This window comes from Gorilla gorilla, chromosome 11 (genome assembly GCF_029281585.2).
Source record: "Gorilla gorilla gorilla isolate KB3781 chromosome 11, NHGRI_mGorGor1-v2.1_pri, whole genome shotgun sequence".
Lineage (NCBI taxonomy): Eukaryota > Metazoa > Chordata > Mammalia > Primates > Hominidae > Gorilla > Gorilla gorilla.
The window spans coordinates 134,431,644-134,446,886 of NC_073235.2; the positions used below are offsets into that span (position 1 = coordinate 134,431,644).

Here is a 15,243-nt window from a genome sequence, read left to right on the forward strand (position 1 = left end):
CTAGATCGCTACGTCACGCCACGCTTGCCGAGCCCGGCGCCATCTTGAGTGTGGCGTTTTGATGCTCCCCTTTCTCGGGGCTCCGCATGGTTCTCTAAATGGCCCCCCAAATTTCAGGTAGTCCCCAAAGATTAGCCCAACTGGCTCCAGAGACGATTATTTTCCCCGAGGAACTCTGTGATGTTCATGTGCCCATCGCAGTCCAGCAGTGGGGTGGGAGAAGGGTAGACTCGATGGCCCGACAGGCCCCTGGAGGAAGCTGCCCTGAGGCTGTCGCGACGGCAGTGACCGCTCGGGACAGACCCTAACTAGAGCCCTAGAATGAGGGGACCGCTATGCCGTGCGGGGCCCGCGGGCTGTCCCACTCGAGGGCTGGAGCCGACATCGCGCATCGAGTCCGCTTGATACATGAATCCGTGTGTGCTTGGGACGGTGCCCGCTTGTCCACTGACTTGGCCGACGGACGCCGGACCTGATGGTGGGCAATCGGGGTCGCCTGCCCACAGGACTAGGGGTGCCCTGCCCTGGGAGGGCGCGAGGGCATGGCAGAGGGACGGGGCGGCCCAGGTGCCCGGGTCTCGGCCTCGTGACCTCGTTGCTCGTCGTGGGGCTGCCGTCCATTTGCACTGGGACAATCCTTGGTCGAAGGCGCCCAGGCGCGGCGGGCGGGCACCTCCGCGGGCACTGCGCTGGGCACCGCCCGGGGCGAGCGCGGCCCAGCACCCCGCCTTCCCCTCCCCCGCGCTGGCAGCCGTCGTGCGCCCGCCGCCCCCTCTTCCCTCCCCCTCCTTCCGAGCAGCCGCGGGGAGGGCGGGAGGGGGAGGGAAGGGGGCTGGGCGGGCAGCTTTGCCGCTCTTTGGCTTTCTGCGTCAGCAGCCCCAGCAAAACAGCAGCGGGAGCGCGCGTCCGGAACGCGCTCGCGCACCCCTCCCCCGCGCCCTCGGCGCCGCTGAGACCCGGCAAACTCGGGCCTTGAATGACAGTGCGATCGGCGACTGCGCAGCGCGGGATGCGCCGGGGCACTGCCGCTTTAAGCACGCTTGTCCATTGTTCGGAATCGAGCCAATGAGCGAGCGCCCGCTCCCTGCGCTCAGCCAATAGCGGCCGGGTATGGGAAGCCGAGCGCCGCCCACTAATCTATATTAAAGCTTCTGGCGCCGCGTGAGTCCCCCACTGGCTGCTCTGAAAAGCCATCTTTGCATTGTTCCTCGTCCGCCTCCTTGCTCGCCGCAGCCGCCTCCGCCGCGCGCCTCCTCCGCCGCCGCGGACTCCGGCAGCTTTATCGCCAGAGTCCCTGAACTCTCGCTTTCTTTTTAATCCCCTGCATCGGATCACCGGCGTGCCCCACCATGTCAGACGCAGCCGTAGACACCAGCTCCGAAATCACCACCAAGGTGAGGCTGGACGCCGCCCGCCCCCTCGGGGTCCGCGCGCCGCCGCTCGGGCGGTGTTTGGCGCGCAGCAGCTGGACTGCCTCAAGCCTGCTGTTGCTCCCTCTCGCGGGGAAACGGCCCGCCCCCGGTGCGGTGCCCTCAGGCAGCCCACTCTTTGTGTGGTGCGGGGGAGGGGGCGGGCACCGCCGCGGGCAGACGTGATGCCCGTCGGGGAGTGGGCCGGGTGCCCTCGGGGGCCGAGGGCTAGGCGCGGAGGCCGGCTCACGGCCCTCGAAACTCGTCTGTGACCGGTATGAGTGGCGGCGGGAGGAGAAGGGCCTGGCTGGGGGTCGTCGGCCCGCCGGGCGCACGGAAATAACTTTGAAACTCAAGCGCGTTGGGAATCGGAAGTGCTGGGGGGCGCGTGTTGGGGCGCGGGCCGGCCGCGGGAAGTGGCGGCGAGCGCCCGCCGGCCGCGCTGCTCTTTGTTCGGCGCCAGGCCGCCGGTTTCGCGCCCTGCAGCGGACCTGAGGTGGTTTATCTAGACTAAGCCCCGATAAGGCGGATGGGGCGACGGGCTGGCTGGCCGCGACGTCGGCCGTCCCGGCGGAGGTGTGACGGGCTTATCCGCTTTGGGCGCTCTGGGAGGCGGGGGTGGGCGCCCTTCGAGGTGAGTGCGCCGGGAGCGGCCGCCCAGCTTCAGTCATGCACCCGCGGTGCCGGGCTTGGCTGAGGAGGCGAGAGCCCACGCGCCGCAGGGAGGAAAGAGAAAGTGAAGCGCGGCGCTGGGGCGACGATGGGCGCCCCCCGCGGCTGCCCGGGAGCACCGTGTGCGCCGCAGCTCGGGGCGACGCGGGCCAACACGGCGGCCGCGACAGGCCAATGGTAGGGTCGAAGTGGGGGGGCGCCCGGGCCCCGTGGCGGGTTCACTGCCCTCGGCTATGAGGTCCTGCGCGGCTGGTGCGGCTCCGCTCCTGTTGTCGGCGCCGCCTCGGTCCCACTGCCCGCCCTGGGTAGCGTCTCCGCCCTCGGCGGGAGCGGGGCGCTCTCAGACTGACTGGCTTTTTCTTAATATTTCGGCTCTCGTCCGCGCCCGTCGTGCCCCTGCAGGGATTGGCGCGAGTCACCTTGGCGTCTCCTTAACCCTTGTGTCCCTGGCGTCATCTCTGACTCTCCTAGGGGCGACTTCTTGGCAGAGCGGAGCTCGGGGCCCGGATCTCCACAGGGGCTCTCAGTGACCCCTTCTGGACTCAGTCCGGGAATGAGTTTGTGGGGTGAGAACACCGTCCCCAGTGCGGGGCCTGGCTGTTCGATTTTCTCCGAAGCACCAAAAGGTGACTTCCCGCGAGGGCGATGAGTAGTAGCCCGAGAGGCACATCCCCGACAGTCTCGGACCTAAGCAGCCCGGTGGACTTTGGGGCGACCTGCCGCGGGACTTGGCCCGCCGAATGCAGACATTCGGGCCTGCCGGGGTGGCGGCAGTGGGGCGTCGAGTCGAGAGGCCGGCCGACCGACGCGCGACCCGCGCGCGTGCCACTGCAAGCTCTGCCTGCCGGCCGGGAGTCTCCAAGGCAAGGGACGCACTCGGCGGCCCCGGGCCACGTGCTCCCTGCGCGCGGTGCGTGCCGAGGCCCGCGCGCAAAGCCCGCCGGGCGGGGGATGCGCGCCTGCGCGCCGCGACCTCCCTGCCCCCACTGCTCCCCGGGGCTTCGGCCGCCAGGGGGCGAGAGCGGGCGGAGCCGGGGTCCGCGGAGCGGGGCGGGCCGGACTGAGAGGGCCGACAGGTGGCCCGGAGCCGCTCGCCGGACAGCGGCCGAGGGGTTCCCGCAGGCCCGGACGCCGGACCTCTGTTGGTATTGGCGGCCGTGTCGTGTGGAAAAAGTTACCGGGCGCCCGGGGCCGCGCTGCCTTTTGGATCCCGGGCAGAGTCCCACCCCCGAGGTGCTTTCGGGATCCCTAGCCGCCGCGGGGAGGCCGGGACTTGGCTCCGGCGGCAGGCCCCGGCCTGGGGCACCGCCAAGCAGCGGTTTGCGGCCTCTAGGAACAGCGGTCGGATTTGGGGGGGTCGGTGTGCTTTGGCTTTTTTAGATACCTGTCTTGGCCGGGGCGGTGCGGCCTCGCGGGCCTTCCAGGCTGGCGCGCCTGTGGGGCTCTCCCCGAGCGCAGGCCCCTCTCTCCTTGCCTTATTTATTTTTGGAACATAACCTGCCGCCTTTCTAGACGGCTCGAGGGGCGGGCTCTTTGCACTTGGAAGCAGGCTGATGGGCGTGAGTGTCCGGGGCTCGTCCACCCGGCCGGACGGGCTGGGGCTGTGGCGCCACATGGCTCCTTTTTCCTAGGAAGCGCCAGGGGGCAGTGGGAACCGCCACCGGGGCCGCTGTAGCGGGCCTTAAAGGATGGGAAACCTGATCACAGATGCCCCCCGCCGGCCTTCCTTCCACCGGACCAGTGGGAGAGGGACCGCAGGGGCATCAGGCCTTTCTCAACATGCGACTCTTAATTTGGGACAGACAGAACAGCCGTACAGACCAGTAGTTCTCAGCGCCTTTGCTTACCCTGGGTTGCTCAGAAGACTTACTGGCTACTGGTTCCTTCTTCCCTTTTGAAGGACTTAAAGGAGAAGAAGGAAGTTGTGGAAGAGGCAGAAAATGGAAGAGACGCCCCTGCTAACGGGAATGCTGTGAGTGTCTGCCTTGCTCCTGAGCCCTGGCAGCTACCGCCCCACAAAATTTTTCCTGTTCTACTTTAAACATATCTATATATGTGTGTGTATGTGTATATATATAGCTTTGCACAGTGGCAGTATCGTAGCCAATGAGCTTTACCCGAGGCGCGATTATTGCTAGTTAAATATTTATAAAAACCTTTCGAGCAGCGCCTGAACAAGAATAGGTTCAGAGGAGACTCCGGTAGTCTGAGTTTGGGCTTGGCCCAGGGTGAGGAAAAGCCCTTGTTCTGGGGCAGTTAATGTGCAGGTTTCACGATGGAGCCTGGAGGGTGTTGACTGGAGAAGGGCCTCTGGGGTGGGCTTGGCTGGGCTGTAGATGCAGCCGGCAGCCTCTGGTGGGAGGCCGGGCATCAGGAGCAACGCTCTGTCCAGCCTTGGGCCAGCTGGTAATGACATGGCCTGTTTTCTGTCGAGGAGAATGAGGAAAATGGGGAGCAGGAGGCTGACAATGAGGTAGATGAAGAAGAGGAAGAAGGTGGGGAGGAAGAGGAGGAGGAAGAAGAAGGTGATGGTGAGTAGCCTTGTCTATCTTCCCCTTTTCAGGTACTTTTTCCTGGCCTTGTCTGGAAGAAGGGAAAGGAAAGAATTGGGGCTCCTGGGAGTGGGACCATGGTACTTGGGGCCAGTGGACCACATGGCCCTGGGCACCCACCTGTAGAGTCAGGGAAGGTCTCCCTGACATGGAGTTGTGCCCATGCCCACTCACACTCACTCGCACACCTGAAAGTTTCTTTCGTGCAGCTCTGAAAGCCACTGATCTATTGGGCTGGCCTTTTGGGGTGCAGCTGCTTGGGCCTCTCTCCTCTGGAGATTCCCACCTGTGTAGTGGGCGTGGGTGCCCTGATTGGGCCCAGTTGTAGGCAGCAGAGGCAGGGCAGGGACCTTGCAGTCCACTACATGTTCCTCGGGATTTCCCCAGGAGCCACAGTAGGAGGGAAGTGTGGTTTACCTGGCCTTTGATTCTCTCCAGGTGAGGAAGAGGATGGAGATGAAGATGAGGAAGCTGAGTCAGCTACGGGCAAGCGGGCAGCTGAAGATGATGAGGTGGGTTCTGGCTTGAGAAGAAGGGGGGTTTGGCATCTGGGTCTCCCCACCTGCCTTTAGCTGAGGTGCTCAAGCTGCGGAGGGACTGTTTCTGACTTTGTAGGTGGCCACTGTGTGGTCCTGAATCTTAAGAACAGGAAGGAACAGGGCTGGGCTCAACTTCCCAGAGGCCTTGGGCTGTGGAGCTGGGGGTCCCTGGTTCTTGCTCTGCCAGCAGGAGCTGAGGCAGTGGGCTGGATAGGGCTCCTGGGGTTGGAGGGGCCTTTGACAGTCTTTCTCTGCCTAGGATGACGATGTCGATACCAAGAAGCAGAAGACCGACGAGGATGACTAGACAGCAAAAAAGGAAAAGTTAAACTAAAAAAAAAGGCCGCCGTGACCTATTCACCCTCCACTTCCCGTCTCAGAATCTAAACGTGGTCACCTTCGAGTAGAGAGGCCCGCCCGCCCACCGTGGGCAGTGCCACCCGCAGATGACACGCGCTCTCCACCACCCAACCCAAACCATGAGAATTTGCAACAGGGGAGGAAAAAAGAACCAAAACTTCCAAGGCCCTGCTTTTTTTCTTAAAAGTACTTTAAAAAGGAAATTTGTTTGTATTTTTTATTTACATTTTATATTTTTGTACATATTGTTAGGGTCAGCCATTTTTAATGATCTCGGATGACCAAACCAGCCTTCGGAGCGTTCTCTGTCCTACTTCTGACTTTACTTGTGGTGTGACCATGTTCATTATAATCTCAAAGGAGAAAAAAAACCTTGTAAAAAAAGCAAAAATGACAACAGAAAAACAATCTTATTCCGAGCATTCCAGTAACTTTTTTGTGTATGTACTTAGCTGTACTATAAGTAGTTGGTTTGTATGAGATGGTTAAAAAGGCCAAAGATAAAAGGTTTCTTTTTTTTCCTTTTTTGTCTATGAAGTTGCTGTTTATTTTTTTTGGCCTGTTTGATGTATGTGTGAAACAATGTTGTCCAACAATAAACAGGAATTTTATTTTGCTGAGTTGTTCTAACAAAGCTGTCTCAAGCCTGGTTTTTCTGTTTCAGTTTCTTCAGACCTTCCAGGGCACAAGGATAGGAGGGGGAGGATCCTGGGGACAGTGGGTTGACATTTTGGGAGGCAGTTGGATGTGTCCTGTGATGGGCAGCAGAGTCTGGTGGGTGGGCAGGGACTGAGCTGCAGTTGGCTGGGGGGGCTGCTCACTGGGGCAGTCAGTGATTGCCCCAAGAAGCCTTAACTGGGGAGGAGGACTTCATTACTGGGTGCCACATGGGGACCCTGGTGCCCTGGGGGTGGGGGTTTGCAGTCCTAGACACTGGAAACGGGCCACACGGGACTGCCATTACGTGGAGCGCAGGGTGCTGGTGGTGGTATAGGCTCATCCTGCCAAGCCTCCCAGGATGAGCGTCCAAGTGGTGACTGCCTCTGCAGGCCTCACAGGTTTAGCTCCGTGACGTGGCTCCCCCTGCTGGTGGCACGTGGTACCCCCCTGGCCTCTTAGAATGCCGGGGTTTTGGTTTGGCACTGGTGCAGCCTGGCCGTCATCCAACCTTTGGTCTCCAGGTCCCTTAGGTTAGTTGGGCAGGCCCACGCTGCCCCTTGAACACAGTTGGAGAAGTTACTGTGCCGTTTGGATTTTCATACACGGGCTGTGAGCAGTGGGTCAGGATAGCCAACTGGAGGAAGTGCCACCAGCTCGTGCCCTCAGAGGTGGAGGTGAGGATTAGAGCTCACCAAGAACCCTCTGGGATCCTCCAATGAGAGCTGCAGGAGCAGGGGCCGGTATAGGCACTGCTAGTGGGCCTGTTGCCCAGGTAGGACCTGAGGAAGCCATCCAGTGGTTTCTGCAGGAAAACTCCCAGGAGCGGACTGAAGTGTCTGCAGAGGCCTGGCCTGGGTTAAGGGGAGATGCTGGGAAGGAGGGAAATGTGTGCATTGAAGAGAGCAAGAGAGACCAGTTCCCTCTACCTGCCCCTTGACACCGTGTCCACCCCATTCCATGCCCCCCCCCCCCCCGACCTTTGTGTTTCACACCAGGCGCCAGAGTTCTGGGGGGACCTTTCCCTTCTCTGGCTGGAGCTTAGTCACCCTCACGGGGCTGCTCAGGCCGCTTGTTCAGCATGTCCCCAGGCAGCTGCCACCAGGATCAGGGGCAGGTTGAGGCCTTGGTAGGAGGGACCCTCTGACCTGTATCTACCCCACACCCCCTGCACAGCCTGGGTATCTGCATCCTGGCTCATCCAGGGAAGAAGGGGAGGGTCTGGAGCCAAAACGCTGGCTCCTCTCTGTTCTGCCGCCCAAGGCGACTCAGTACTGCAGTGTTCCCAAGCTCGGCGCCCAGGAGGGTGTCTCTAAGGCAGGAGTGCAGGCGAAGGCCGTGAAGGAAGGCCACACAGGGCAGGTAGCGCTTGGAGCTGAGAGCAGGTCTAACCCAGCTCCCTCAGGCTGCAGTCCTGCTCAGGTCCACTACCGCAAGGCCCCTGAAAGGGGAGAAGCTGTGCCCTGGTGCGCACACAGACACGGCAGGCATGTTAGCATGAGGCAAGTAACTGAACCTTGTGGGCCTCAATCCCCTCCTCTGCAAAATGGGAACAATAGGATGAGGCATGAGCCAGGGCCCAGGGCTGCCTTGCTAGGGTCCCCCTGAGACACCCCTATCAGCAGAGCTTACTGCCTTTGCTGTCTGAGCTGCCTCATCCCACCAAAGGTTTGGCCTGGAACAGCATTTGCTGGTTCTAGCAGAACACACTTACCCCTAGTCCTGAGCCTAGCACACAATTAACCACTGCCTGAGGATATACCTCAGGGCCCGGAGTCACCTTGATACCACTCCCAAAGTCCCCGAATGACCTCCCACTGGAGCCCAGGTTAAAAGATTAGCAAGGAATGGGCGCCCCCTGGTGGACACAGAAGAACTAAAGCGTGCCGCTGAATTCTGTCCAGGAAAGACCCTTCAGTGGGCCCTGGTCCCAAGGTAGGCAACGCCAGTCACCCTCCACCTGACCCCCGCAACAAGACCTTTCTCCCTCTCTGTTGCTGGAACCCCAGTCAGATGTGACAGTCAGTGGTCATTTCCCAGACCTTCCTTCTGGGCAACGGATGCCCTCTCCCAAGGACTGACTCCTTTATGTGGAACCAAAGCTGGAAGCAGGGGTCCACTCTTCCACGGTCTTGGGCTTCCCTGTGGCCACACACACCCTCACTGGACTCCACACACCCTCACTGGACTCCACGCACCCTCACTGGACTCCACGCACCCTCCCTGGACTCCTCGCTCCCTCACTGGACTCCACGCTCCCTCATTGGACTTCATGCTCCCTCACTCACTGGACTCCATACTGCCTCACCAGACTCCACACTCTCTCACTGGACTCCACGCACCCTCACTGGACTCCGCGCTCCCTCACTGGACTCCACGCTCCCTCTCACTGGACTCCATACACCTTCACTGGACTCCACGCACCCTCACTGGACTCCACACATCCTCACTCACTGGACTCCACACATCCTCACTGGACTCCATGCACCCTCACTGGACTCCATGCACCCTCACTCACTGGACTCCATGCACCCTCACTCACTGGACTCCACACATCTTCACTGGACTCCACACATCCTCACTGGACTCTACAGACCCTCACTGGACCCCACGCTCCCTCACTGGACTCCCTGCTCCCTCACTCACTGGACTCCACACATCTTCACTGGACTCTACAGACCCTCACTGGACTCCACGCTCCCTCACTGGACTCCACACTCCTTCACTGGACTCCACACTCCTTCACTGGACTCCACACACCCTCACTGGGACTGCTGCCCTGAGTACAAACTAGGAGAGTTTGAATGGGGGGTGTTCACTAGAATGACTAGAATGACTCAGTCACTAGAATGGGGGGCGGGGAGTCAGGGGCTCCCAGCTCTACTTCCTGGCTTTATCTTGGCTGTTGGCTACACAGCCCCAGGAATCAGTACTGCTTCTCCTCTACTGCTATCACAAGCCCTGGGGTCAGGATCCTCAGCCTCTGGCCCTTCATAACTCCTCCCAGATCTCAGTCCCTCCAGGGCCCTGCTGCCTACCCTGCCTCTACCAAGCCTGCGGGTTGGATGCCTGTGTCCTAGATACAGGCCAGCCCTGCCTGCCTCAGGGCGCTGGCTGCTGCGTGGTCCCCTCCTGGTGGGAGCTGCTTCATGAGGGTGGAATCCCTGGGCCCCGTGTTATTTGGGGCCTGCTTCAGTCTGGCTGGGCCTCACAGGCCTGGCCCCCGCTGTGCCCAACCTGTCTGCTCAGCAGCCCATCTCCTTGATGCAAGTGTGCTCAGTTTTGCTGTGTCGCTGCTTGTCCTCCCTGTACCCCAGGCCCATGGAGGCATGGGCAGAGCCAGCCAGGGAATGGGGCAGAGCTGTGCTTTGTGGTGTTCCTCTCGGGATACCTCAGCCTACGCTCATGGGTCTGGCCTGAGCTCAGAGAGGTGGAGGAAGCACAGATTAGGAAACATGGCTGAAACATTTTAAGGTCGTCCGGCACACTGACCCTATTTATATACTGGGTGAATGACACATGCATTGTTTGCAGAGAAGGCCTAGCAGCCAGTGACTGATGTGGATTCCATGAAGTCCTGAGCACAGCCAAGGATCGATGGTATGCCTCCATGGTCTCTCTGTCAAGGCTGTCACCCACAGCAACAAGAAGTACCAGGTGGTCACTTGAAGCAACCTCATTTTACATGCACCCATGTGGGGACCCCACTGTGAGACTCTGGGCAGGGAGCAGATCCCTTACTGAAAGGAGCTGCTGGTGGATTCCATAAGGTCCCAGGGGACATCTATTGTTTTTTTGCCACCAGCAGCCATTCCTTCCCCCTTTTCTTGGCAGTAATGCCCTGAAGCAATGTCCAGCTTTTTTTTCTTTTAGACGGAGTCTAGCTCTGTCGCCCAGGCTGGAGGGCAGTGGCGTGATCTCGGCTCACTGCAACCTCCGCCTCCCGGGTTCAAGCCATTCACCTGCTTCAGCCTCCCAAGTAGCTGGGATTACAGGCGTGAGCCACCAGGCCATAGCTTTCCTTCTGAATTTCCCCCCTCCCACACTCAGACAAGCCTCAGGGCAGAACATGTGACTTGGTCCTGGCCAATCAGTGGCCTGAGGTGCCCTGGCTGCATTGGTTGGTTCAGTTGGCACATGACCCAAGTCATCCAATCAGAAGGAGTTCTGGGAATTTTTTTTCTTTTTATTTTGCGGGGGTTGCCGGAAAGGGAAGAAACATTTGGTTTTGTCCCTCAGGGATTTGAACTTAAGAGGCTGAGAAGATGAGGCTGCAGACTACTCAGTGAGAAGCAGAACTGAGCTAAGAGGCAGAGGAACCTCAATTCTGATGACATTGCTTGAGTGCTTCAGTCCAGCCATGCGGAGTATTCAGTTACACAAGCCAGTAAATTTCCTCCCGGTTTAGGCTAGTTCAGGATGGGTTTTCTGTCATCCGTAACTGAAAGACTCCCAACTAATAAACAGGGAGAGTGCAGGGCTTCAGGCTCCAGTCTCCAGGGCCAACTAGGCCTCCATGAACAAAGACAGCTTGCTGGTGGGGGACAGAGGTGTGGGGGTGCCTTTTCTGGTGTGGTTTCCAGATTGGGAGGAATACAGAGAGGTGAGTCAGCCTCAGAAGAGGCTGTGATCTCATGGTCAGTCTCAGCAGGATCTGAGTCCTGCCTGAACCATTCCAGCCAGGTGGGGGGATGGCTCGAGTCATCTGAGCTGCCCACCTGGCGTCCTCTGTGTGAAGCCTCTAATCCCCTCTTCTCCAGCCCACAGTGATCTCTGGCCCGCTGACCTCCCAGTGCTCCCATTGGGCCTCACAGCCAGACACACTCATTGAAGTGACTCGATGGCCCTGGGAGGCTTCTGGATAAGGTGTGAGATCCCGTCTTCATGCAGCCTGGAACCTCCCAGTTGTCTCTCTGCCCCAAGGTGTACCTGAGAAAGGGGAGGTGACTCCATCCCATCTGGAGAAACGCTAGGTTAAGCAATGCTAAAAGGGTTTTCTGGCAGGACATGGTGGCTCGTGCCTGTAATCCCAGCACTTTGGGAGGCTGAGGTGGGAGGATCACTTGAGATATAGAGTTTGAGACCAGCCCCAGCCTGGAAAACACAGTGAAACCCTGTCTCTACAAAAAATAAAAAATTAATCAGGAGTGGTGGTGCACGCACCTATACTCCCAGCTACATGGAAGGCTGAGGTGGGAGGATAGCTTCAGCTTGGCAGGTCGAGGCTGCAGTGAACCACTGCACCACTGCATTCTGGCCTGGGTGATAAAGCAAAACTCTGTCTTAAAACAAAACAAACAAAAAAACAAAAGAGAAAGGTTCTCTTTCTGTAGAACTCACTGGGCACTGGGCAGTGCCCAGGGAATTCTAATATACAAAGGGTACTGAGTTTCCGAGAGGAAAGTTTAGCATGCAGTTCGCTCTCAATTTATTTGACCTGGATTTTTTCACAGAGCGCTATTAACATATTGAAGGACATTAGTGTCCAGTAAAAGCTGATCTTGCACAAGGACCCTCACCAGGGCTCGGGAAATGTTTGCTGAACTAAGCAGATGATGGAGAAGGATTCCTTTGAGAATTTGTTCCACAGTCTGGCTCTTGGAACCCCACATGGGCCTCATCCTGCTATGGCTGCAGGCAGCCTGGGCCCTGTGCTGACAGCGCTCCGTGTCAGTGTCAGCCCAGCACGGGAGACAGGCATGCCCTTGGCTGAGGAGGTAACTGGCATTTCTAGGTGGAGGGACAGTAAAACTTGGAAACTGGCATAAACCTTTCTGGAAAACATTTTTATCCTGTATATCAAGATCCAAAAAATATGCGCACATACTTTTGACCTAGAAGTTCCACTGCCAGGAAATCTGCTGAGGAAAGGCCGGGCAAGGTGGCTCACGCCTGTAATCCCAGCACTTTGGGAGGCTGAAGTGGGCAGATCACTTGAGGTCAGGAGTTCAAGACCAGCCTGGCCAACATGGTGAAACCCCATCTCTACTAAAAATACAAACATTAGCTGGGCATGGCGCGCACCTGTAATCTCAGCTACTCTGGAGGCTGAGGCAGGAGAATCGCTTGAATCTGGGAGGCGGAGGTTGCAGTGAACCGAGATTGGGCCACTGCACTTCAGCCTGGGAGACAGAGTAGACTCCGTCTCAAAAAAAAGAACTGCTGAGGGAGGCACTAGACCTGAACGTGTCCATAACAGCATTATTATTATTATTATTATTATTATTATTTTATTGAGATAGGGTCTGGCTCTGTTGCCAGGCTGGAGTGCAGTGGCATGATCTGGGCCCACTGTAGCCTTGACCTCTTGGGCTCAGCCATCCTCCCCCCTCAGCCTCCAGAGTAGCTGGGATTACAGGTGTGAGCCACTGTGCCTGGCCTAACATTATTGATTGATAAGAGTAAAAAATTAGAGACAAGCCAAATGCTCGATCATCAGGAAGCAGGCAAGTCACTTACAGTATAACCACTTGGTAGATATCACAATGTTTACAAGAAATTTTCAAAATTGTTTTTAAATTTATAAAAGCATTCCAGGCCCACTGCATGACCTTCACGCTAGACAAAAGTACTATGTGAGGAATACAGTGAGACCCCCCCTCAACCCCTTGTCTGGTCCAATAGCCCTCTGTTAACTGTTAATGTGAAGCATGTGCCCTTCCCTCCAGAACTACAAGTAGTTTTGAATAATGTAGAGAAGAGCCTGTTTTAAAATGTCAAGAGAAAAAAAGTTGATACAGAATTGTGTCTACGGTATAATCTAATGATCAAGAAAAAAAAAAGTCACGAATGAAGTTCACCAAAATGTCACTTCTTGGTGGTGGAATTATTTTTTCTTTAAGGTTGTTTTGTAAATTTTCCACACATAGATTTCAGCAGGGAAATAAATTAACAATCAATAAAAAGAAAGAAAGAAAACAAAGAAAAAAAGGCAAAACAGCAATCTCTACATCCGTTAGGTCTCTTTCAGTTGCAAGTGACAGAAACCTAACACAAACTGGTTTATGAAAAAAGGAAGTTTGTTGTCACTAGGATGTCCTGAGATAGCATGGCTTCAGGTACAGCAGGATTCAGGTCCTTAAACCATGTCATCGGGAACCCGTCTCCCTCCCACCCTCCGTCAGCTCTGTTTTCTTTGGCATTGGTTTTGTTTTCTGGCCGTTTCACAGCTATAATACTATTGAATATGGTAGCTTCTTCACCTAGCTTGGTGGTGGGAGTGGGAGGGCTGAAAAGGTAGTATGTTAACAGGACTGTTAGTTTTCTAATGAAACTCTTGAGAAAGCAGTGTGACAGACATCATGAGCCCTGTGGGAAGCCAGCAGCCCCTCATTCCCCATTCCTAGTTCAGTTGGGATTGGGCTGTGCTCTGCAGGTCCTCCTCATGGGGCCTGCTGGGACCCACCATCTCTGAGGGGGAACCAGTCTTTTTCCCCATGGTTCCAGCCTAAGTCCTGCAGAAGGCTGTCACTGGTGAGATCTGGTCATGTGGCCCCAACCCCAAGTCAGACCCACAGAGGCACTTGGACAGAGGGTGAGAATGGGGTAGGAGATCTTCCATTATGAAAAGTCAGTGTTATGAATAGGAGGGAGGCTGGGCAGGAGAAAGCAACTGATGTCTGCCACATCCAGTCAGTGGGTACTTGAGGAATTTCAATACAATTCAAAATGGAATCAGGGTGACCTGGGCCTGCTCTTGGGCAGGTGGACCTGGAGTATGACTGCACCCAGTGGTAGTGGAACCACATGTCAACATTGCCCTTGTTATTGCCCCTGAGTACTTCTTTCACTTCCCCTCATAGCTCTTCCACCACTAGGGCTAGGCAGGGAGCTTGAGTCTCATTCTCTGAGGGAAGGACGCAGCCTGGGCCAAGAAGACACTGCTCAGCTTGAGTTTCAAAGTGACTCTCTTTACTCATAGCGAGATGAGAAATCAAGCTCTCAAGAGTAGAAAAGGGCTAATGTGTTTTTATGTATCATGGACCAAAGTTCAGAGACATGACCACAGTGGGAGAGAACAGTGAGAAAGGGCCCTGCTGACTACACAGGGAGGGGTCAAGCCCTTCAGGGCTGACTGGAGTGGGGCTTGGATCAGGAGAGAGAGAGACAATTTAGACATAAGTGACCTCATGGGTTGGCAGCTAGTGCCACACAATGCCCCAAAGACCACACAGGTCCTTCAGTGGATGCCAACATAGAATGCCTGTGTCTTGGGGTGCCAAGCCACCAGCATCTGAGGAACTATACGCTCATCCCTGCTCTCTGGGTCCTTTCCAAGCAGAGGAAAGATGCTGCTGTCTGAGGGGTGTGGCTGCTTGAGACCTTGTCACATAGCTGGCCACCAGGCTTACTCACCACTCCTCCTTTCTGGTGCTCTCAAGGACACTCCAGCCAAAAAATGGCCATCTGCTCTCCAGGTCAAAGTGGTGCATGGAAGGGATCAGATGATATCCCAGCCAAGGACTTCTAAGGGAACAGGCAGCAGCAGAGGATGGCATATCCTCCACAGCTGTCATGCCCAGCCTTGTCCTGAAGATGCTGGGAGCAGGACAGGCCTGGCTCTGACCCTACTTGAGGGAGGCTTTAGGCAAGAAACTTCCCCTATGAGGCTTTGGGTTCCTCATGACTGGAACGGAGCTCACCAGCTCTGCTCCTGTCCAGGTGAGGACAAACACAGGCCTCCCCCGACTGTCACTGTTCATTATGATTAGTGACTGCAGGTTACAGGGATTTTGGCAACCCTCCTACAGGCAGGATGGGTCAGGGCTCTCAGGTGACACAGTGTGACAGGGACTGGTGCAGCTCCAGCTGTTTATGGCACAGGAGGCTCATACAGCAGAGGACTCAGCCACTGGAAGAGCTGAGGGGTCTGTGGGGGACTCAGGAGGTTGGAGGGGGAATGTGGGGGGACTGCAGGGTGAGACTAAGGGGTGACTCAGTCAGCTCAGGCTGCTGTAACAAAATACCTTCAACTGGGTGGCTTATAAACAGTAAATATTGGCTGAGCACGGTGGCTCACACATGTAATCCCAGCACTTTGGGAGGCCGAGGCAG

General features: G+C 56.8%; 1 protein-coding gene and 1 pseudogene across 8 annotated transcripts; both read left to right on the forward strand.

The window, feature by feature from the left end:
* Nucleotides 1-323: 323 nt before the first annotated feature.
* Nucleotides 324-6,166, forward strand: PTMA (prothymosin alpha). 8 transcript variants are annotated; one of them, XM_055379758.2, is made up of 5 exons: nt 324-478; nt 3,982-4,053; nt 4,519-4,612; nt 5,072-5,145; nt 5,432-6,166. In XM_055379758.2, exons 1-5 carry the CDS (start codon nt 476-478, stop codon nt 5,477-5,479), a joined length of 291 nt encoding a protein of 96 aa, XP_055235733.1. In that variant the 5' UTR covers nt 324-475; the 3' UTR covers nt 5,480-6,166. The 8 variants fall into 8 exon arrangements, 7 of the variants coding, with proteins under 7 accessions (XP_055235733.1, XP_004033398.1, XP_018877501.1 ...); XM_004033350.3 differs by lacking the exon at nt 324-478 and adding an exon at nt 788-1,394; XM_019021956.3 differs by lacking the exon at nt 324-478 and adding an exon at nt 1,150-1,394 and having other exon boundaries at nt 4,516-4,612.
* LOC115933921 (uncharacterized) lies at nt 4,159-4,242 on the forward strand (annotated as a pseudogene).
* Nucleotides 6,167-15,243: the final 9,077 nt, after the last annotated feature.

Coding starts and splice junctions, on each gene's coding strand:
- PTMA (XM_019021954.4), top strand. CDS start 2,727: ATGAGTAGTAGCCCGAGAGGCACATCCCCGACAGTCTCGGACCTAAGC. Junction 3,315..3,981: donor GGCAGAGTCCCACCCCCGAG/GTGCTTTCGGGA, acceptor TCCCTTTTGAAG/GACTTAAAGGAGAAGAAGGA. Junction 4,613..5,071: donor GGAGGAAGAAGAAGGTGATG/GTGAGTAGCCTT, acceptor GATTCTCTCCAG/GTGAGGAAGAGGATGGAGAT.